This window comes from Staurois parvus, unplaced genomic scaffold (assembly GCF_062004578.1).
Source record: "Staurois parvus isolate SC_StPar_1 unplaced genomic scaffold, SC_StPar_1.0 ptg001328l, whole genome shotgun sequence".
Lineage (NCBI taxonomy): Eukaryota > Metazoa > Chordata > Amphibia > Anura > Ranidae > Staurois > Staurois parvus.
In genome coordinates this window covers 1,391,746-1,407,573 of record NW_028319124.1, presented here as the reverse complement: position 1 = coordinate 1,407,573, position 15,828 = coordinate 1,391,746, and the positions used below count along the sequence as shown (strand labels likewise).

Here is a 15,828-nt window from a genome sequence, read left to right as displayed (position 1 = left end):
AGGCCACACAGCTACTTTGGAATGTTTTATCTTTAATACTTTCCTTTTCAGCAGGCAATAAGTCCAATATCCACTTTCTAAAAGAGCTGCATGCTAATGTTATCCAATGCTTTTGGGTGTGTTGTATACCTGATCCCTCTCGGGCAGTCGTTCCTCTCGTCCACTGCTATGCTACAACATACCGGAACACTGGAGACGTATACTGCAGAGCTGCCATGTTTATTTTTGCTCCACTGCACCAGGTTTCTCAACATTGGATATGTACATACATACACACAGTGGGGATCGAAAGTTTGGGCACCCCAGCTAAAAATTTGTATTAATGTGCATAAAGAAGCCAAGGAAAGATGGAAAAATCTCCAAAAGGCATCAAATTACAGATTAGACATTCTTATAATATGTCAACAAAAGTTAGATTTTATTTCCATCATTTACACTTTCAAAATAACAGAAAACATAAAAATGGCTTCTGCAAAAGTTTGGGCACCCTGCAGAGTTAATATCTTGTACTGCCTCCTTTGGCAAGTATCACAGCTTGTAAACGCTTTTTGTAGCCAGCCAAGAGTCTTTCAATTCTTGTTTGAGGTATCTTTGCCCATTCTTCCTTACAAAAGTCTTCCAGTTCTTTGAGATTTCTGGGCTGTCTGTCACGCACTGCTCTTTTAAGGTCTATCCATAGATTTTCAATTATGTTGAGGTCAGGAGATTGTGAAGGCCATGGCAAAACCTTCAGTTTATGCCTCTTGATGTAATCCCCCGTGGATTTCGAGGTGTGTTTAGGATCATTATCCATTTGTAGAAGCCATCCTCTCATTAACTTCAGCTTTTTCACAGATGGCATCAAGTTACCATTTAAAATTTGCTGAAATTTTATTGAATCCATTTTTCCTTCTACTCATGAGATGTTCCCTGTGCCACTGGCTGCAGCACAACCCCAAAGCATGATTGATCCAACCCCATGCTTAACAGTTGGACAGAGGTTCTTTTCATTAAATTCTGTGCCCCTTCTTCTCCAAACGTACCTTTGCTCATTCCGGCCAAAAAGTTCAATTTTAACCTCATCGGTCCACAGAACTTGTTTCCAAAATGCATCAGGCTTGTCTATATGTTCATTTGCAAAGTTCAAACGATGATTTTTGTGGTGAGGACGTAGAAGAGGTTTTCTTCTGATGACTCTTCCATGAAGACCATATTTGTACAAGTATCTCTTTATAGTGGAATAGTGTACCACAACTCCAGTGTCTGCCAGATCTTTCTGGAGGGATCGTGCAGTCAAACGTCGGATTTGAATTGTTTTTCTCACAATCCTGCGAGCTGTTCTGTCTGATATTTTTCTTGGTCTTCCAGATCTTGCTTTAACTTCCAATGTTCCTGATGACTGCCATTTCTTAATTACATTCCGAACAGAGGATATTGACATCTGAAAACACTTTGCTATCTTCTTATAGCCTTCTCCAGCTTTGTGAGCGTCAACTATTTTCAGTTTTAGTTTTCTAGAAAACTGCTTAGAAGAACCCATGGTGCTGATTGTTGGGGCAAGGTCAGATGAGTCTGGGCATTTAAAACCTTTGAGATTGACATAACCTGGTCTTCCCAGACGATGATTGAGAACAATCCATGACACTGGCAGGTCTCAGCTTTGCAAAGGGGGCAGTGCATGCTATAAATTCTGCAGGGTGCCCAAACTTTTGCAGACGCCATTTTTTTGTTTTCTGTTATTCTGAAAGTGTAAATGATGGAAATAAAATCTAACTTTTGTTGACATATTATAAGAATGTCTAATCTGTAATTTGATGCCTTTTGGAGATTTTTCCATCTTTCCTTGGCTTCTTTATGCACATTAATACAAATTTTTAGCTGGGGTGCCCAAACTTTCGATCCCCACTGTACATAAGTAGTGGACAAGGTCCAAATGGTGGATAAGGACAATGATAATGAAAGTCCTGGGACATGCACCTTCTATGTAGCTTCTGTTTATGTCCTAAGTTTATGTATATATATATATATATATATATATATATATATATATATATAAATATATATATATATATATGTGTGTGTGTTTTATTGGTAGCGGAGAGAGGGGTTCTGCAGTTACCTTGATATAGTCCTTACAGGTCCTTTCTCTCTTGTGCATCTGTAAAACAAACACAAAGGGTCAGTGGTGGTAGACAGCCCTTCCAAACCTGTAACTCACGAAGCTGCCAATGACAATCACAAAGCCAGATGTGGATCAGTAAAATCTATATAGCTCGGCTTAAAGCTGACTGTTGCCATGATACTGAACTTCGCTCAGAGCTAATGGACTTAATAGGCTTAATCATCATTCCTAGAGGACTGAGCTTGTCACAGACCCTACTGTGCTCCCATTGTGCTACTAAGCTCACACAATGTAGAGTAGCTACTTGAGCCCCCTGACAGTGACACAAGTTGTAAGACTCTTAAGCTGGTCATAGGTACTAAACTGAGCAAAAAGGGGCCTCTGAAATTCAAAGGTTAAACAAACCTATTGTTAGACATGCACCCTAGTATCATAGGAGTATGCAATTGATGGACTAAGCAGGCATGAAGAGAACAGCAGTGACCATTTAGGAAAAACCAACATGACTGGTAGACTGATTAGCCGAGTTTCATGGAGATATTTTTATAAATCTCTTCAGAACATAATTCAAAATCAACAAAATTGCCTTACAATCATCCAAAGAACCATTCGTTCCTTTACTTGCAAGTGGCAGTGCTGTATCTTCGGCATTAGTTGTCACGTGTCATTTAAAACAGAACTTCACTCTGTCAATCAACTTTGATTATTTTTAATTCTTATGCTGCTAGTATTAGTAAATAGATAGGAAAGTATATCATATTTATTTGTTTTAAACTTTTTTTCACATTTCTTCAGTTACTTTCTGGTTTCCAGGCCTAGGAAAATGTTGTCATACATCCCAAGAGTATTCAGGAGGGATTTTCCAGCTGAGCACACCCTGCTGACTGCATGCCTGAGCTAAGGACCAATGGATTCCTGGAAGTAAATGCTACATGAATCATCTGCCCTTACTCAAAATGCTAGGGAGTGTTGTTCAAAGTTATTTCTTAGCAAAATAAAGCATGGAGTTATGGCATAGTTATGGCATAAGGCCAATGTGGTGCCAATATTTAAAAGGGGTCAAAATCTTTATCAAGTAATTATAGACCTGTTAGTTTAACTTCTATAGTTGGGAAGATACTGGAGGGTTTAATAAAAGGCCACATAGATGAGTTTTTGCTGGAAAAAAATATTTTAAGCAACAGACAGCATGGATTCATAAAAGACAGAAGTTGTCAAACAAATCTGATTTCTTTTTATGAGGAGGTGAGCAAAACCTTGGACAGAGGGGTAATGGTGGATGTAGTATACTTGGACAGAGGGGTGGCGGTGGACGTGGTATACTTGGAGAGAGGGCTAGCGGTGGATGTGGTATACTTGGCTTTTGCGAAAGCGTTTGACACAGTTCCCCACACACAGCTAATGTGTAAGGTAAAGTCTACGGGCTTTGGAAAAATCTGTATGTTAATGGATAGAAAACTGGCTAAAAGATCGTATTCAGAGAGTAGTGGTTAATGATTCATACTCTGAATGGTCTAGGGTTGTTAGTGGTGTACCCCAGGGTTCAGTGTTGGGACTAGTACTTTTTAATATATTTATAACCGATATAGGGTCTGGGATTATAAATCCCATTTCAGTCTTTGCAGATGACACCAAGCTGTGCTGTGGAATAACGTCCTTACAGGATGTCTAAACTTACAAGCTGACCTCAATGCACTGTTTAATTGGGCAACTATGTGGCAAATGAGGTTTAATGTTGATAAATGTAAGGTTCTGCACTTGGGGGCTAAGAATATGCATGCATCATACATACTGGGGGGGGTACAACTGGGGGAATCAATGGTGGAGAAGGATCTGGGAGTTCTGGTAGATCACAAGCTTAATAATGGCATGCAATGCCAAGCTGCGGTTTCTGAAGCGAACAAAATCCTCCATTGTATTAAAGAGGTATAGACTCCAGAGAGAGAGATATCATATTACCCCGGTACAAATCATTAGTAACACCTCATCTGGAATATGCAGTTCAGTTTTGGACACCAATTTACAAAAAGAACATTGGGGAACTGGAGAAAGTACAGAAAAGGGCAACCAAACTGATACAAGGCATGGAGGAGCTCAACTATGAGGAAAGATTAGAGGAACTGAATTTATTCTCTCTTGAGAAGAGGAGATTAAGGGGGATATAATCAACATGTATAAATACATCAGTGGTTCATATAGTGAACTCGGTGTAGAGTTATTCACCCTGAGGTCATCACAGAGGACAAGGGGGCACTCTTTACATCTGGAGGAAAATAAATTTAATCCCCAAACACGGCAATGTTTCTTCACAGTGAGAGCTGTGAAAATTTGCAATAGACTCCCTCAAGAGTTGGTTCTGGCCTGCTCAGTGGATTGCTTTAAAAAAGGCCTGGATTCTTTCTTAGATACACAGAATATAACTGGTTACTAACATTTATATGTAAAGTTGATCCAGGAAATATCTGACTGCCTCTCGGGGGATCAGGAAGGAATTTGTTCCCCTGCAGGAGCAAATTAGATCATGCTTTGCTGGGATTTTTTTGCCTTCCTCTGGATCAACTGTATGTGTAGGATTATAACTTTGTTTTTATTTTTTTTTAATGATTGAACTAGATGGACTTTTGTCTTTTTTTCAGCCAGACTAACTATGCAAAGTATGACATGGATGGATGGGGGAGTTTGCTTTTAATATTATAAATTAATTTAACAGCATTTTTGGTTTGTGGTGCGAGGATGCAGTGTAGGTCTGCTTTAAGGCTAGAACTGCACTGGCAATCAAACCTATCTGATACTCAGTGACCTAAAGTGGGACCAAACTCTCCAGTCCTTTACATCCAAGGAAGCTTTCATCATTGCCTCTGTTTGATCAGCAGTTGCCATGGTGCCGAACATGTGACCAGTTATGACACCAGCCATTTGAAGGCATAATAGTGTTGTTGAGAACACAACCAACTGTGATAACTGCCATTTACAGCATGCCTTGACTGGAACTCATTTCGAAAACCATTGGTTTAGTTCTGCTTTAACTGCTTGTTGACTGGTATCCCATTGTTAACAGACAATTAGATCAGAGCCAAGTCTAGATGTCTTTAAAGTCAGCCATAGACGTTCGAATCTTGGCTGGTTTAGCAGGAACCAGACGAGATTCGAATCATATATGAGCAGGCTGAATGTACCCAAGTTGATTGACCGACTAACTTGGGTGCAACCATCCTGCCGGATTTTACATCCGATTATCACTAGCAACTGTTATAGCCACTAGTAATAATCACTGTCTTCTCCTGGCTGGGATGGCTTCCACTGCTGGGAGAAAACAATGGCTTTGCAAGAGTGATTCCCCTGCCAACATTGACCCATGGCAGCAGTAAAGAAATTTGCACCTATGGCCTGCCTTAGTGGCAAATAAACTTAATACCTCATGTAGCCACAATCCTAACTCTTTAATTGGGTTGACATTGGTTTGAGGGGCTTACACAGTAGTCATGGAACATGACTTGGTAATAGCAACCATGGTCAGTCACAGTTGATCTTCTAATAAGCAAAGAAAGTTGGGGCCAAATTTACTTAATAATGTTAGACCAAAAATGGGTAATCTTACCCTGTTGTAATTCTTTCCTGCACTCTCTCTCTCTATTGGGCGTAGTGCTTGTAACTGAGCATCCAGAATATCCACAAGCTGTTCCAAAAGTCGAACGGTCGATGTGACATCCCCAGCGTAGATCTGTCCACGGGTGTGACGGGCTAGTTCACCAGCAATGTTAGCTGCATTCTCCCCACTCTTAATCTGAAGTGCACAGTATGGAAAGGGTGATGCCAATGTTGAAGCATTACATTACAAATGCAAAAGTGGCAGGTTTAGGGGAAACAAACTTAGAACTCATTCACAACATCATTAACATTAACTCAAACACAACACAACGCAACTTGTATAAGAAAATCATTGTGTGACAGAATCTTTGTACAAGTAACAACACTATAGGTCTCACCTTCTGTGCCACCTGATTGACCCAAGGAGAGGTACAGTTACTGAGGTCAGGGCCACGAGGGTTCCATATGGCCACTGTTGGCATACACAGGAATGAAGCAATGCCTTGGAAGGAGATAAAAACACAAGAGTTTTAAAAAGAAGATAATAAAAAATGATTTGACACATATTTTTGTGGCCATTGGATGTTTCATAGCTCCTACTTAGAAGCATACCTTGCGTTCCAAGCAATGGATTTTGGTTAAGATCTGGTAAGTTGGTTGTGTGGACTAATAAATGAATACCCTTAAACGATGTGCCTGCATTCATTTTCTTTTTTTTCAGGCATTTTACCCGGTAATCTTATGAAGAACACACTTCCTGTCCTAGGGTGACTACATTCACAGTATCTACGGAGGCAGGAATAGTTGCCACCCATGCTTTGTTTCAAACATGTCTACCTCTCTTTATCTCCATTACATGGGAGGTATGGGATTAGTAGTTTACAAAATTAGGATACAATGAATTTTGCTTCCTGTGCAGCTCAGAGGAAGTGACAAGGACACTTGTTCTTAGCCTGAAAAAACAACAAATACAGTCTTAAGGCTACATGTACATTGGAACTGCCATAAGCATTAGGTCTACTGGCAGCTGGAAAACGCTAGACACAGCAAAAACGGTACCGTGTTTAGCCGCGTATAACCATGTTTAGCACTTGGACGTTTATTCATTTCATTGGCGAGAATACTTGCCAGTGAAATGAATAAATGCCCAAGCCTTAAAAGGGGTCAGCGTTTAGGCGCGTTTACATATGTTTTTGCTGTGTTTGGTGTTTTATTGGCCTACATGTTCCTCTCCTGAATGTGATTCCTCTGCATTCATGAGAGGAAGGTTTAACTGCCCCTAAACTCTGCTGCTGCTAAACTCTGGAGGAAGGTTTTGTGTACATGGACACGTGGGGAGATTTACTAAAACTGGAGCACACAGAATCTGGTACAGCTCCTGCATGGAACCAATCAGCTTCTAACATCAAAAAATAAAATGGTATACTCAGTGAGCGCTTAATAGTATTATAGCAGCTAAAAACACAAAAAGTGCTGACATCAGCCCACCAGTGTAAGAGGAGAACGCCAGGTCCAGTGCGATCTATCCTGCCTATACACCCGAGAGGCTTCCACGGTGACACTCGGTGGTTATTCCAAGGGAGACAACCACCGTTCTGCCGAATACCAAGAGGGGTAGAGTCCATTAGAGACAGCCCAGCTCATTCATCCCATCCCATGAGGGGGACCTCTGGTTATTGGTTATATGTGTATTACACATCTGGTGAGTGCGTATTTTAACTAATTTATCACCTCGCCACTGGAACGTGTAGTCACTAACATCTGCTGTACCCATCACCTACAACAGACTGTCACCATTTTAATATATATAGATTTTATTATATTATGATCTTATCAATTCATGATTTTATTTTTAGCCTGATTATGGACTTGGATTTGAATACGTTTTACTAATATGGATCTGCATTTGTTTTAGCGTTGCACTTTCTTTTTAAGCTTCTAACATCACCTTGTTCAGCTAAGCTTTGACAATAAAACCTGGAAGCTGAATGGCTACCATTCAGAGCTGCACCAGATTCTGTGTGCACCAGTTTTAGTAAATCTCCCCCATAGGCTTTTATTGAGTTGAGTTCGAGAGCTTTGGCAAAAAAACACCAAAAGCTCCTAAACTCACGTTTAGGAGCAGCAGTGTACATGAAGCCTTATACTGGTAGGCTGCAATATATTACAGTTTTGTTCTTGGTTTTAGTTATCTTTTAGGCAATAAAGCCTATCACAGGACCTACCCCTGCTTGTGATTGGAGCATATAGGGGCATCCTCATGCTTTCTTTTAAACATGCTCACTCAGCACTGTGTAAAACAATAGAGCCTGATTGGTTGAGTGCTACCTCTCTCTCAGAGTTCAGCGAGTAACCGGAGACTAATATCAAGACAAATTCATGTACTTGTAATAAAGTAAATTCAGGTAATTGTATAAAAAAAATTTTTTGAGAATACACAGCAGGGTTAAAGTGTGTTTTTATATTTGCTCGGTGCCCAGTTTTAAATACCATTGTATATTGCTATACATAAATATATAAACTAAACTGTATTTGTTCTGCATTAGGATGCATGCTCGTGGGCATTTCCACATGCTGACTTTCTGACTGTGCTGAGCTGTGTTCTTTCATGTTTCAACAGAAAACTGCTAATTTATTGATTTTTATGAAGCTAGACTTGGTTGAGTTTTGCTCTTCTTAGCCAATATGTGGCATTTTCACAAACATGGCAGATACATCCTACAATGACAACTGAGATTTTGTTCCAGAACTGATCTGTCAGAGCAACAAAAATTAAAAATAACTACATTGGGCTTGCCTAAAAAGCTAATTCAAATTATATATAGTAATGTAGACCCTCACACTTAAGAGTTTTTGGCAAATATGCTGACCTGACATGTCAAAACTAAAGTGAAATCCATAGTTGGCAAGCACAGAATCATGTACACATTGACTGATGTTCGCATGGTGCATCCAAGACCCACAGTATTCATCTCACACTTAAAAGTATTGAGATTCAGGCATGAATCAGTAGAGCGAGTACCTCGGTCATCTTAACAAAATCTGGGATGCAGTTTATATTGGACTGTATGCTTCTATCATGAGGTATCAATGAAAATGATAATGCCATCCATTTTGTCAGTAAATAGTGCTAGCCATGCAAAAATATAATGTCCTTGTCTTGTGACGTTAACAAAAATGGATGATGAAGCCCATGACTGTGGGCATTTTCATTCATATCACAGGCATTCTTTGCTTCTATAAGCTCTTATCTCCATTAAAAACAAAGGAGAGGTTTGTTATGTCTAATCATGGCCTTTAGATGTCCTTGTACGGCATGAACAACAGCATATTTGGATTAAAAAAACCTTCAAAAATGGAACTACAGCCTTACAGTGTGGATCATTAGAAACTTCCCCAAGATTAGGAATAATACAAAATCTTTAGATTGTTACATTACAGTGTGGAGGCATCTCAGACCCCTTATGCCTGCACAGGCCTATGAAGTATTTCTAAAGCTTTTTTTTTTCTTTTTTTTGAGAGAATGGCTAAAAGTTTTTATTTTTTTTGGCTGTTATGTTTTTGCCATTTGTGTCACCCTGGGGAGATCCCTTCCTGCCCCAGAGACAAAACAGGAAGAAGGAGAAAATATCCCCAAAGGGTAGACAACTGTCAAAGGAACAAGCGTCCCCAATTGGAAGACGTAGTCTTCATTTAGATTTTCCATCACTTTCTGTCCTGGTAAAAACGATAGAGGTTAAATCTCCCACAGACAGCAATAAAAACCCCAAAGAGGTTCCAACCACTCCTGACTCCATATCAAAACTAAAAATAGAATTTCTGCTTTCTGTATGAGTTAAAGTGTCCTCAGACATTTAATGACAGCTGCCTGATCTGGCCTTTTTTGGCTGGGACCAGAGAGAATTTATCTATGGCACAACAGCATGCTTCTTGATGAAAGAAGTGATCAAAAATGCTTGAAAACCTGTTGCAGAATCTACAGCTCAGGATCTAGTGGTCTTAATAAAATCTGCACTGGCTCTGGCTCCGGTGCCAGCTGCTTTCTTAACTTCACCCCATCTGCTTGTGATAGTTATGTCAGAAGTTGCAGCCATGTAAATGCTGGAAACACCTTACATACATACTTACTTGCAAGATGTTATGTCTGAAATCTGCCATTGCCATACCATTTTAAAATGAGTCTGCTCATTCAGGGCAAAGTAAAAGTCCTCTTTGTAGACCAACCTTTCCCGTGTTCCACCTCCACCCTTTTCATCTCCCAGAGCCTTGAGTCTAATCCTGGTGTAAGAGCTATATCATAATTTACAAAGGGTTAATGACCTGCATCCTTTCCCTAGGTGACAGATTTTGGGTCTGATAAATGGCCACTTAGGCCCAAGCACTAAATTTATGGCGAAAGGAGAGGTCAGATCTTCCACCATTCTCGAAGCATTAGGGATTTCTGAGGACTCTTAACAGGTAAAGTGCAGCAAAAATGAGTATCAATAGGGGAGGAAGAGTGGTTTGTTATTAAGAGAACCTGAATGGGCAAAGTGAGATGTCTGTGTTCATAAGGATTACATAAAAAGACATCTATGCTCACCCTATAGTCAGGATAAAATGAAAGCTGCTTCAGTGTAGAAGCCATCTGCCAAATTTAGCTGAATACACTCTTATGCTGCCCATACATTCTAAAATGTTGTGTCAGTTTTAAGAGCTATCAGCTTTTAATCCAAATAGCAATCACATGGAATCTAGTATCTACTGTAATTTGCCACTCACGGTTTAGACTATTTTTCAAGTTCAATCAAGTGATTAAAATTGGGTAAAAAAAACCGAAAGAAAATGCCTTTCAGTTTTGATTGGTTTTTCCACCACAATTTCAAAACTGGGAGATTGGAATCGGATGTATAGTTTCCAAAATTGCCAAGTGTACGGCTAGCATAAATCCTAAAATTGTCAATTTCAACAACTTGGAATCCACCAGAAATCCCACTTACAAGTGAAAGTAATCAACTGTAAGTAATCAATTTACTCCTGGGTTCACTGGACCACTCACTGGTTTCAAATTTGGCAGTAAATTTACAGCTATATTACTGATTGAATTGCAAATGTAAAAAAACACAAAAATCTTGTTGAAATTGATCGTATTTTCCAGATATGTTTGAGAAGAACAATATTGATCACATCTACTTGTAGTCAGTTGACATCACATTCTGACTTCTATTGCTTTGTGACTTTGGTAAACAATGGAACTGAAAGTGTGATCAAGGTGCCAGATATGTGGCAAGTTAGAGTGAATCACACAACATTATTTTTTTTTAAGGATTAGACTATCATACCAAAAGCTAGACTATTTACAGAGTTTTACAATACCACAGATTGTGTTGTTACTTTGTGAATATTTATGTGAATTAATGCAATTTTTCTGCAAAAACACTTTGGTTAAAGCCGAATATGAATCTGCAAATCAAGAATCAAAATAAGAATAAATTATGTCCTTTTCATGCAACGGTGCACATAAGATGAGAGCGTTTGGAACACGGCTCATGATAGCATTGACTTAATCTCTTTTTTGGCTAACATTGTTTGATATGTTTTTCATGATCTCCGGTGTCTGCCTGGCTTAATTACTCAACTGACCTTTACAATATGACTTCAACCCTGAAACTTGGAGTACATTCTATAAATGGTTGCTGAAGTCAGAATTGTGTGACATGCTAAACTTCAAACCAACAGACTCTAGCATCAAATTTTGTACTGGGAGATGGAGAGGATATGGCTTAAGCAGAGTGATCTTGTAATAATATACCAGTGTTCACTGCACATTCTGCCACTTCCTAGACTGGCTCCTGTCAGACCTTCCCTTTAAGGTGATGGCAAGAGTCCATGGAATCCACTAACGTTTTTACAGCAAATGCTGCCTAAAGCAGCACTTATAATGCAAACTCTCCCCATTGGTAGAGGAAAACCATGCCAAATGTGTACTGTTTCCTCTACAGTCACAAGAATAAGAAATAACTAAAGGCTACCTGGCATGCTCTCAGTCTTGTTTCAGCTTGCACCTAGAGGCTGGAATAGCCAAGCCAATAGTAATTTTTAGCTTCTTCTTAGATGGAAATGCCTATAATTTTATTCAGAAAGCAACTCACCACGGGTGCCCTTTGGGCATGGTCTCTCCACTCTCATTCCTTGCTGAGTAGCTGGCCACAGGATTTTCCTCTCCTCACGGGCAGGGCAGAAGACCTCAGGGTGTGAATGCTGGTTGGAAGGGGGTGGGCGTCGAGTGCCTGGAGTAGGAGGGTCATGTCCTACTTGGTTTATAGCCCCCACAGGGTGTGTGGTGAGAGGAGGGCGGCGGACAGTTGTGGTGGCAGAAGGTAGAGTGGTCACAGTCACTGGAGGGGGAGGTAGAGTAACTGTAACCACAGGAGGGGTGGGAGTAACTGGACCTAAAAGAAGAAAAACACAAAAGATGATTAGCATCAATGGTAAGATATGCAACAAATCTCATAACTACATAGTGGAACATTTAAGACCTCATCTCCCCAATGCACTCCACCATCTCCAATAAATACTATAAATATTTGGTTCAAATGTCTCCTATTTGTAAGGCTGCTATTCTTTTCAGATCCCATAAATCCGGGCTGCCCCACCAGTTGGGGTGTGTAGATTTTACCACATATAGTGAATTTAATTTTTTTATCCGCCATTAATGTACACATTTATTTCCAATATTCATATACTTTTTCATTAACAATTGATATAACACACAGTTGATGCAAAAGACATTTTTATATATGAATATTAAAAATTACCTATTTCTTTCTGCGTCATTGTAAAAATTTACATTTTTCTTCCTTTCAACCATAACAACGGTTTTCAATCAAAATGCAAAAAAAATCCCAGAATCTTTACACAGCTCCTATAATTGGTTTCCTACTCTTTCATAAATGTCTGGGCAGCCAGCCTGTTACGTGGAACACAGAATCCAAGGCAATGTATAGTTTACAGCAATGTAAGTTTAAACTTTTATTTAGGTGTTGTACATCAAAAGGGATTGGGAGGATATAATTTTTTTTCTTTGAATGCAATGCTAAGTGCAATCACGATTAAAATAAAGGGAGAATACCTCACTTAGCACTTAATGGAAAGAATTACAGAGGTTCTATAGCCTAAACATTTTTTACCTTACTGCATTCTCTACATTAGGGTAAAAAATGTTTGTACATTCTTTATTTAGTAGTCAAAGAATTCAGCAATGTGATACAGAACATAAGGTAAAAAATATTTAGGTAACAGTATTGCCCCCTCACCCTCCTTATACTTACCTGAATGCTCACTCAACAGAGTGCTGTGGCTCTGTCCTTTCTCCTTGGTTTCACAGGCTTTGCTGAGGCAACAGGAGCCATTGGCACCAGCTGCTGTCAGTCAAATCCTGTGATGAGAGAATTGGGGTACGGGGCCAAGCCACACTGTCTGTGTCTATGGACTCAGGCAGTGCAGCTTGGGCTCAAGCCTGCACGGGTGCGTCCCATAGCATGAGGCTTGCTACAGGAAGGCTTGCTACACTCACAAAAGAAAAGGAGTCAGGAGCACTGGTGAGGGTTCCGAAAAGAGGAGTTTCAGAGCTGCTCAGTGCAACTCCATTGCGCAGAGCAGGTAAATATCATATGCTTGTTATTATAAAATATACCTTTACAATCACTTAATTACAACCACCACCATTTTTTTGGATGGAATAGGGAAGGGTTTAAACCCCTAATTATTATTTATTTTTGCTGTCTGAGCATCATTGGGGAAATTTCCCTTTAGTCCCTGTCCCAGAGATGCAACAGGAAGGTAAAAGTCAACGAAAGTGAGTTTTTTTTTAAAACTTCTTCAACAGTTGTCCACAGAACAGTTGTCCGCTTTGAAAGATTTTCTCATTTTCTCAAGTGTTCCAATGGAGACACAGGCTTGGATAATCCAACCTTCACACTATACTCAAAGCTAAAAAAAAGATTTTGCCTAGTGATACATTTATAAGTGTACCTTGCATAGCCAAAAAAAATACTGTTTTTTTAAGTAGAGTAGGGAAGGCTTAAAACCCCTATTTGCTATTTTTTATGTTTGGGAAGATTTCATTTCAATTCCTGTCCTGGAGATGCAATAATCTGGTAGGTGTATGGAAGCACAGAATATAGAGACCCGGTCATGATCTAGACTGCTGCCTCTCTGATCACAGTGGATCTATTGTTTATCAGATGATCTCTTCTTCGATATGGGCTGAGGAGCTCCTTGTAAAAATAGTCATCTAGCTTGGTGAATCATATAAAATGTGTATTGCTTAAGAACATCAAATACAGCATCAAAGTGTATTTGATGTTCTTAAGCAATAAACATTTTATAGAAATCACCAAGCTAGAAGACCGTATTTACTAGGCGCTCCTCAGCCTACAACCTGGAGATGTAGCAGAAAGTGAGAGGAAACCGTAAGTGGAATTCCTCTTTCAGACAGTTGTCACCAGGACAGGGGTCACCAGTAACCATTTTCCCCCACATTCTGTCCTGTTGACAGTGGTCACCATGATAAATAGAGAGTTATTTCCCTGCGAGGACACAGGCAGCAACAAAAAATTAAACTGGGGCTCCATACTTTTTTCAAAACAAAACAAAAAAAATTGTTTATACAATTTATACAAACACTTTTACCAAATTCCCTTGTGTGTCCACACCGAGGAGAAACATTTAAGGATCTGTACTCAAAAATGTCAAATCCTTGTAATGTAGATTGTAGGGATTTTTTTTATTCTCCACCCCAAAAAACTAAGTCCACCATAAGAATATCAAAAGAACGAACTTACCTCCCGACCCAGCCTGCTTCCTCAAAATCATAAAAGAAGCGAGATAATGATGTCTCTAAAAACCCTAGCTCTAGTGTCCCACATCCCAGTCCTTAAATGCCTATTCCTCTGAGAGGAATCATATTGGCATTTTTTTCTGCAAAGTATTTTATCATTCGTGTTGCATTTATGTAAGGGTGCGTGGTAGCAGGGTTATTTTTTTGACTAGTTTTCCCTACAAAACCTTAACTGTATAAATTAATTTGTCAAAAAGTCAGCACCATGGCAGGACCTTACAAATATATCCCAATTTATTGGCACAACAGGTCCACATCCAACTAAACAGACCCATCAGCAGGTCTGTTATGTTGAATTTTGACCTGATGTGCCAATAAATTGTGATATATTTGGAAGATCCTGTTGACTGGTTTGACAAATTATATTTTTTGATGGATGGCCGGGGCAATAGTCAAAGCATTGGCATCCCTCCACTGTGGAATTGGGTAAAGAGGTAAATGTGGCTTATTCTGATAATGTTATTAACTGTATAAAGACTGCCAATTCCAATAGGTCCTTTCATTGCCTTCCCTGTAGCAGAAAGATAAAGGCTGATCAGTTTACTCTGAATAAAATGGACTGCAGGAAAACACAGGCCTTACATAACACTTACATAACACTTATATGTACTATATAATAATCCCATGTATATATCTAGATGTGGAACCATAGTAACTAGTCAGATGTTTGATTGTTCTTTCACCTGCACTGGAAAAACAAGGGTGAGCTGACAAATTGCCATAGTTAATACAAAAGGCAGATACAGTACATGTGTTGTAAATATATGATCTTGTGGACATACCCTAGCTCTAATGAATATTGACCAGCAACCCATTTTCCAGGGTTAAAGAAATGAAAAAAAGACTTAAATCAGCCATAGATAGATTGAATCTTGGCCAATTCAGCAGGACATCATCGGCATCATCCTAGTATAATCATTTCAACTTGGCAACGTACGGGTACATTGAGGAGGCTGAAGTGGTTAACAAAATGTATAGTTAGCACTAAAAAAGGAAAAAAAGTATTTTAAAATGTTATCATGCAGCCTCACTTTCAGCAAGCAGGTGGAACTTTAGGCTCCTTTTCATTTTCAAAAATGTTGTTTACAGATCTCTGAAGCTCAAGCTGAATTTTGCACATCAAGCTTAATGAATTAAGCTAGGTTCAAGATAATGAGTTTTAGTGTGTTTTCAGATCCACAGAAACACAATTCAATCCATCTAACCTTGTTTCCTATAGGTCCTGTTCACATCTATGCAGTTCCTTGCAATGCATTTT

The 15,828-nt window shown here is 39.3% G+C and overlaps 1 protein-coding gene across 3 annotated transcripts in view; it reads right to left on the bottom strand.

Moving 5' to 3' along the window:
- ADGRL1 (adhesion G protein-coupled receptor L1) overlaps positions 1–15,828 on the bottom strand; it is a 584,175-nt gene that overhangs the window by 54,800 nt on the left and 513,547 nt on the right. For all 3 annotated transcript variants that reach the window (XM_089661220.1, XM_089661218.1, XM_089661221.1), the window contains 4 exons: positions 11,821–12,120; positions 6,088–6,191; positions 5,700–5,885; positions 2,099–2,137 (listed from right to left, as the gene is read on the bottom strand). In XM_089661220.1, coding sequence (XP_089517346.1) covers positions 2,099–2,137; positions 5,700–5,885; positions 6,088–6,191; positions 11,821–12,120 — 629 coding nt within the window. The remainder of the gene's footprint in view (positions 1–2,098; positions 2,138–5,699; positions 5,886–6,087; positions 6,192–11,820; positions 12,121–15,828) is intronic.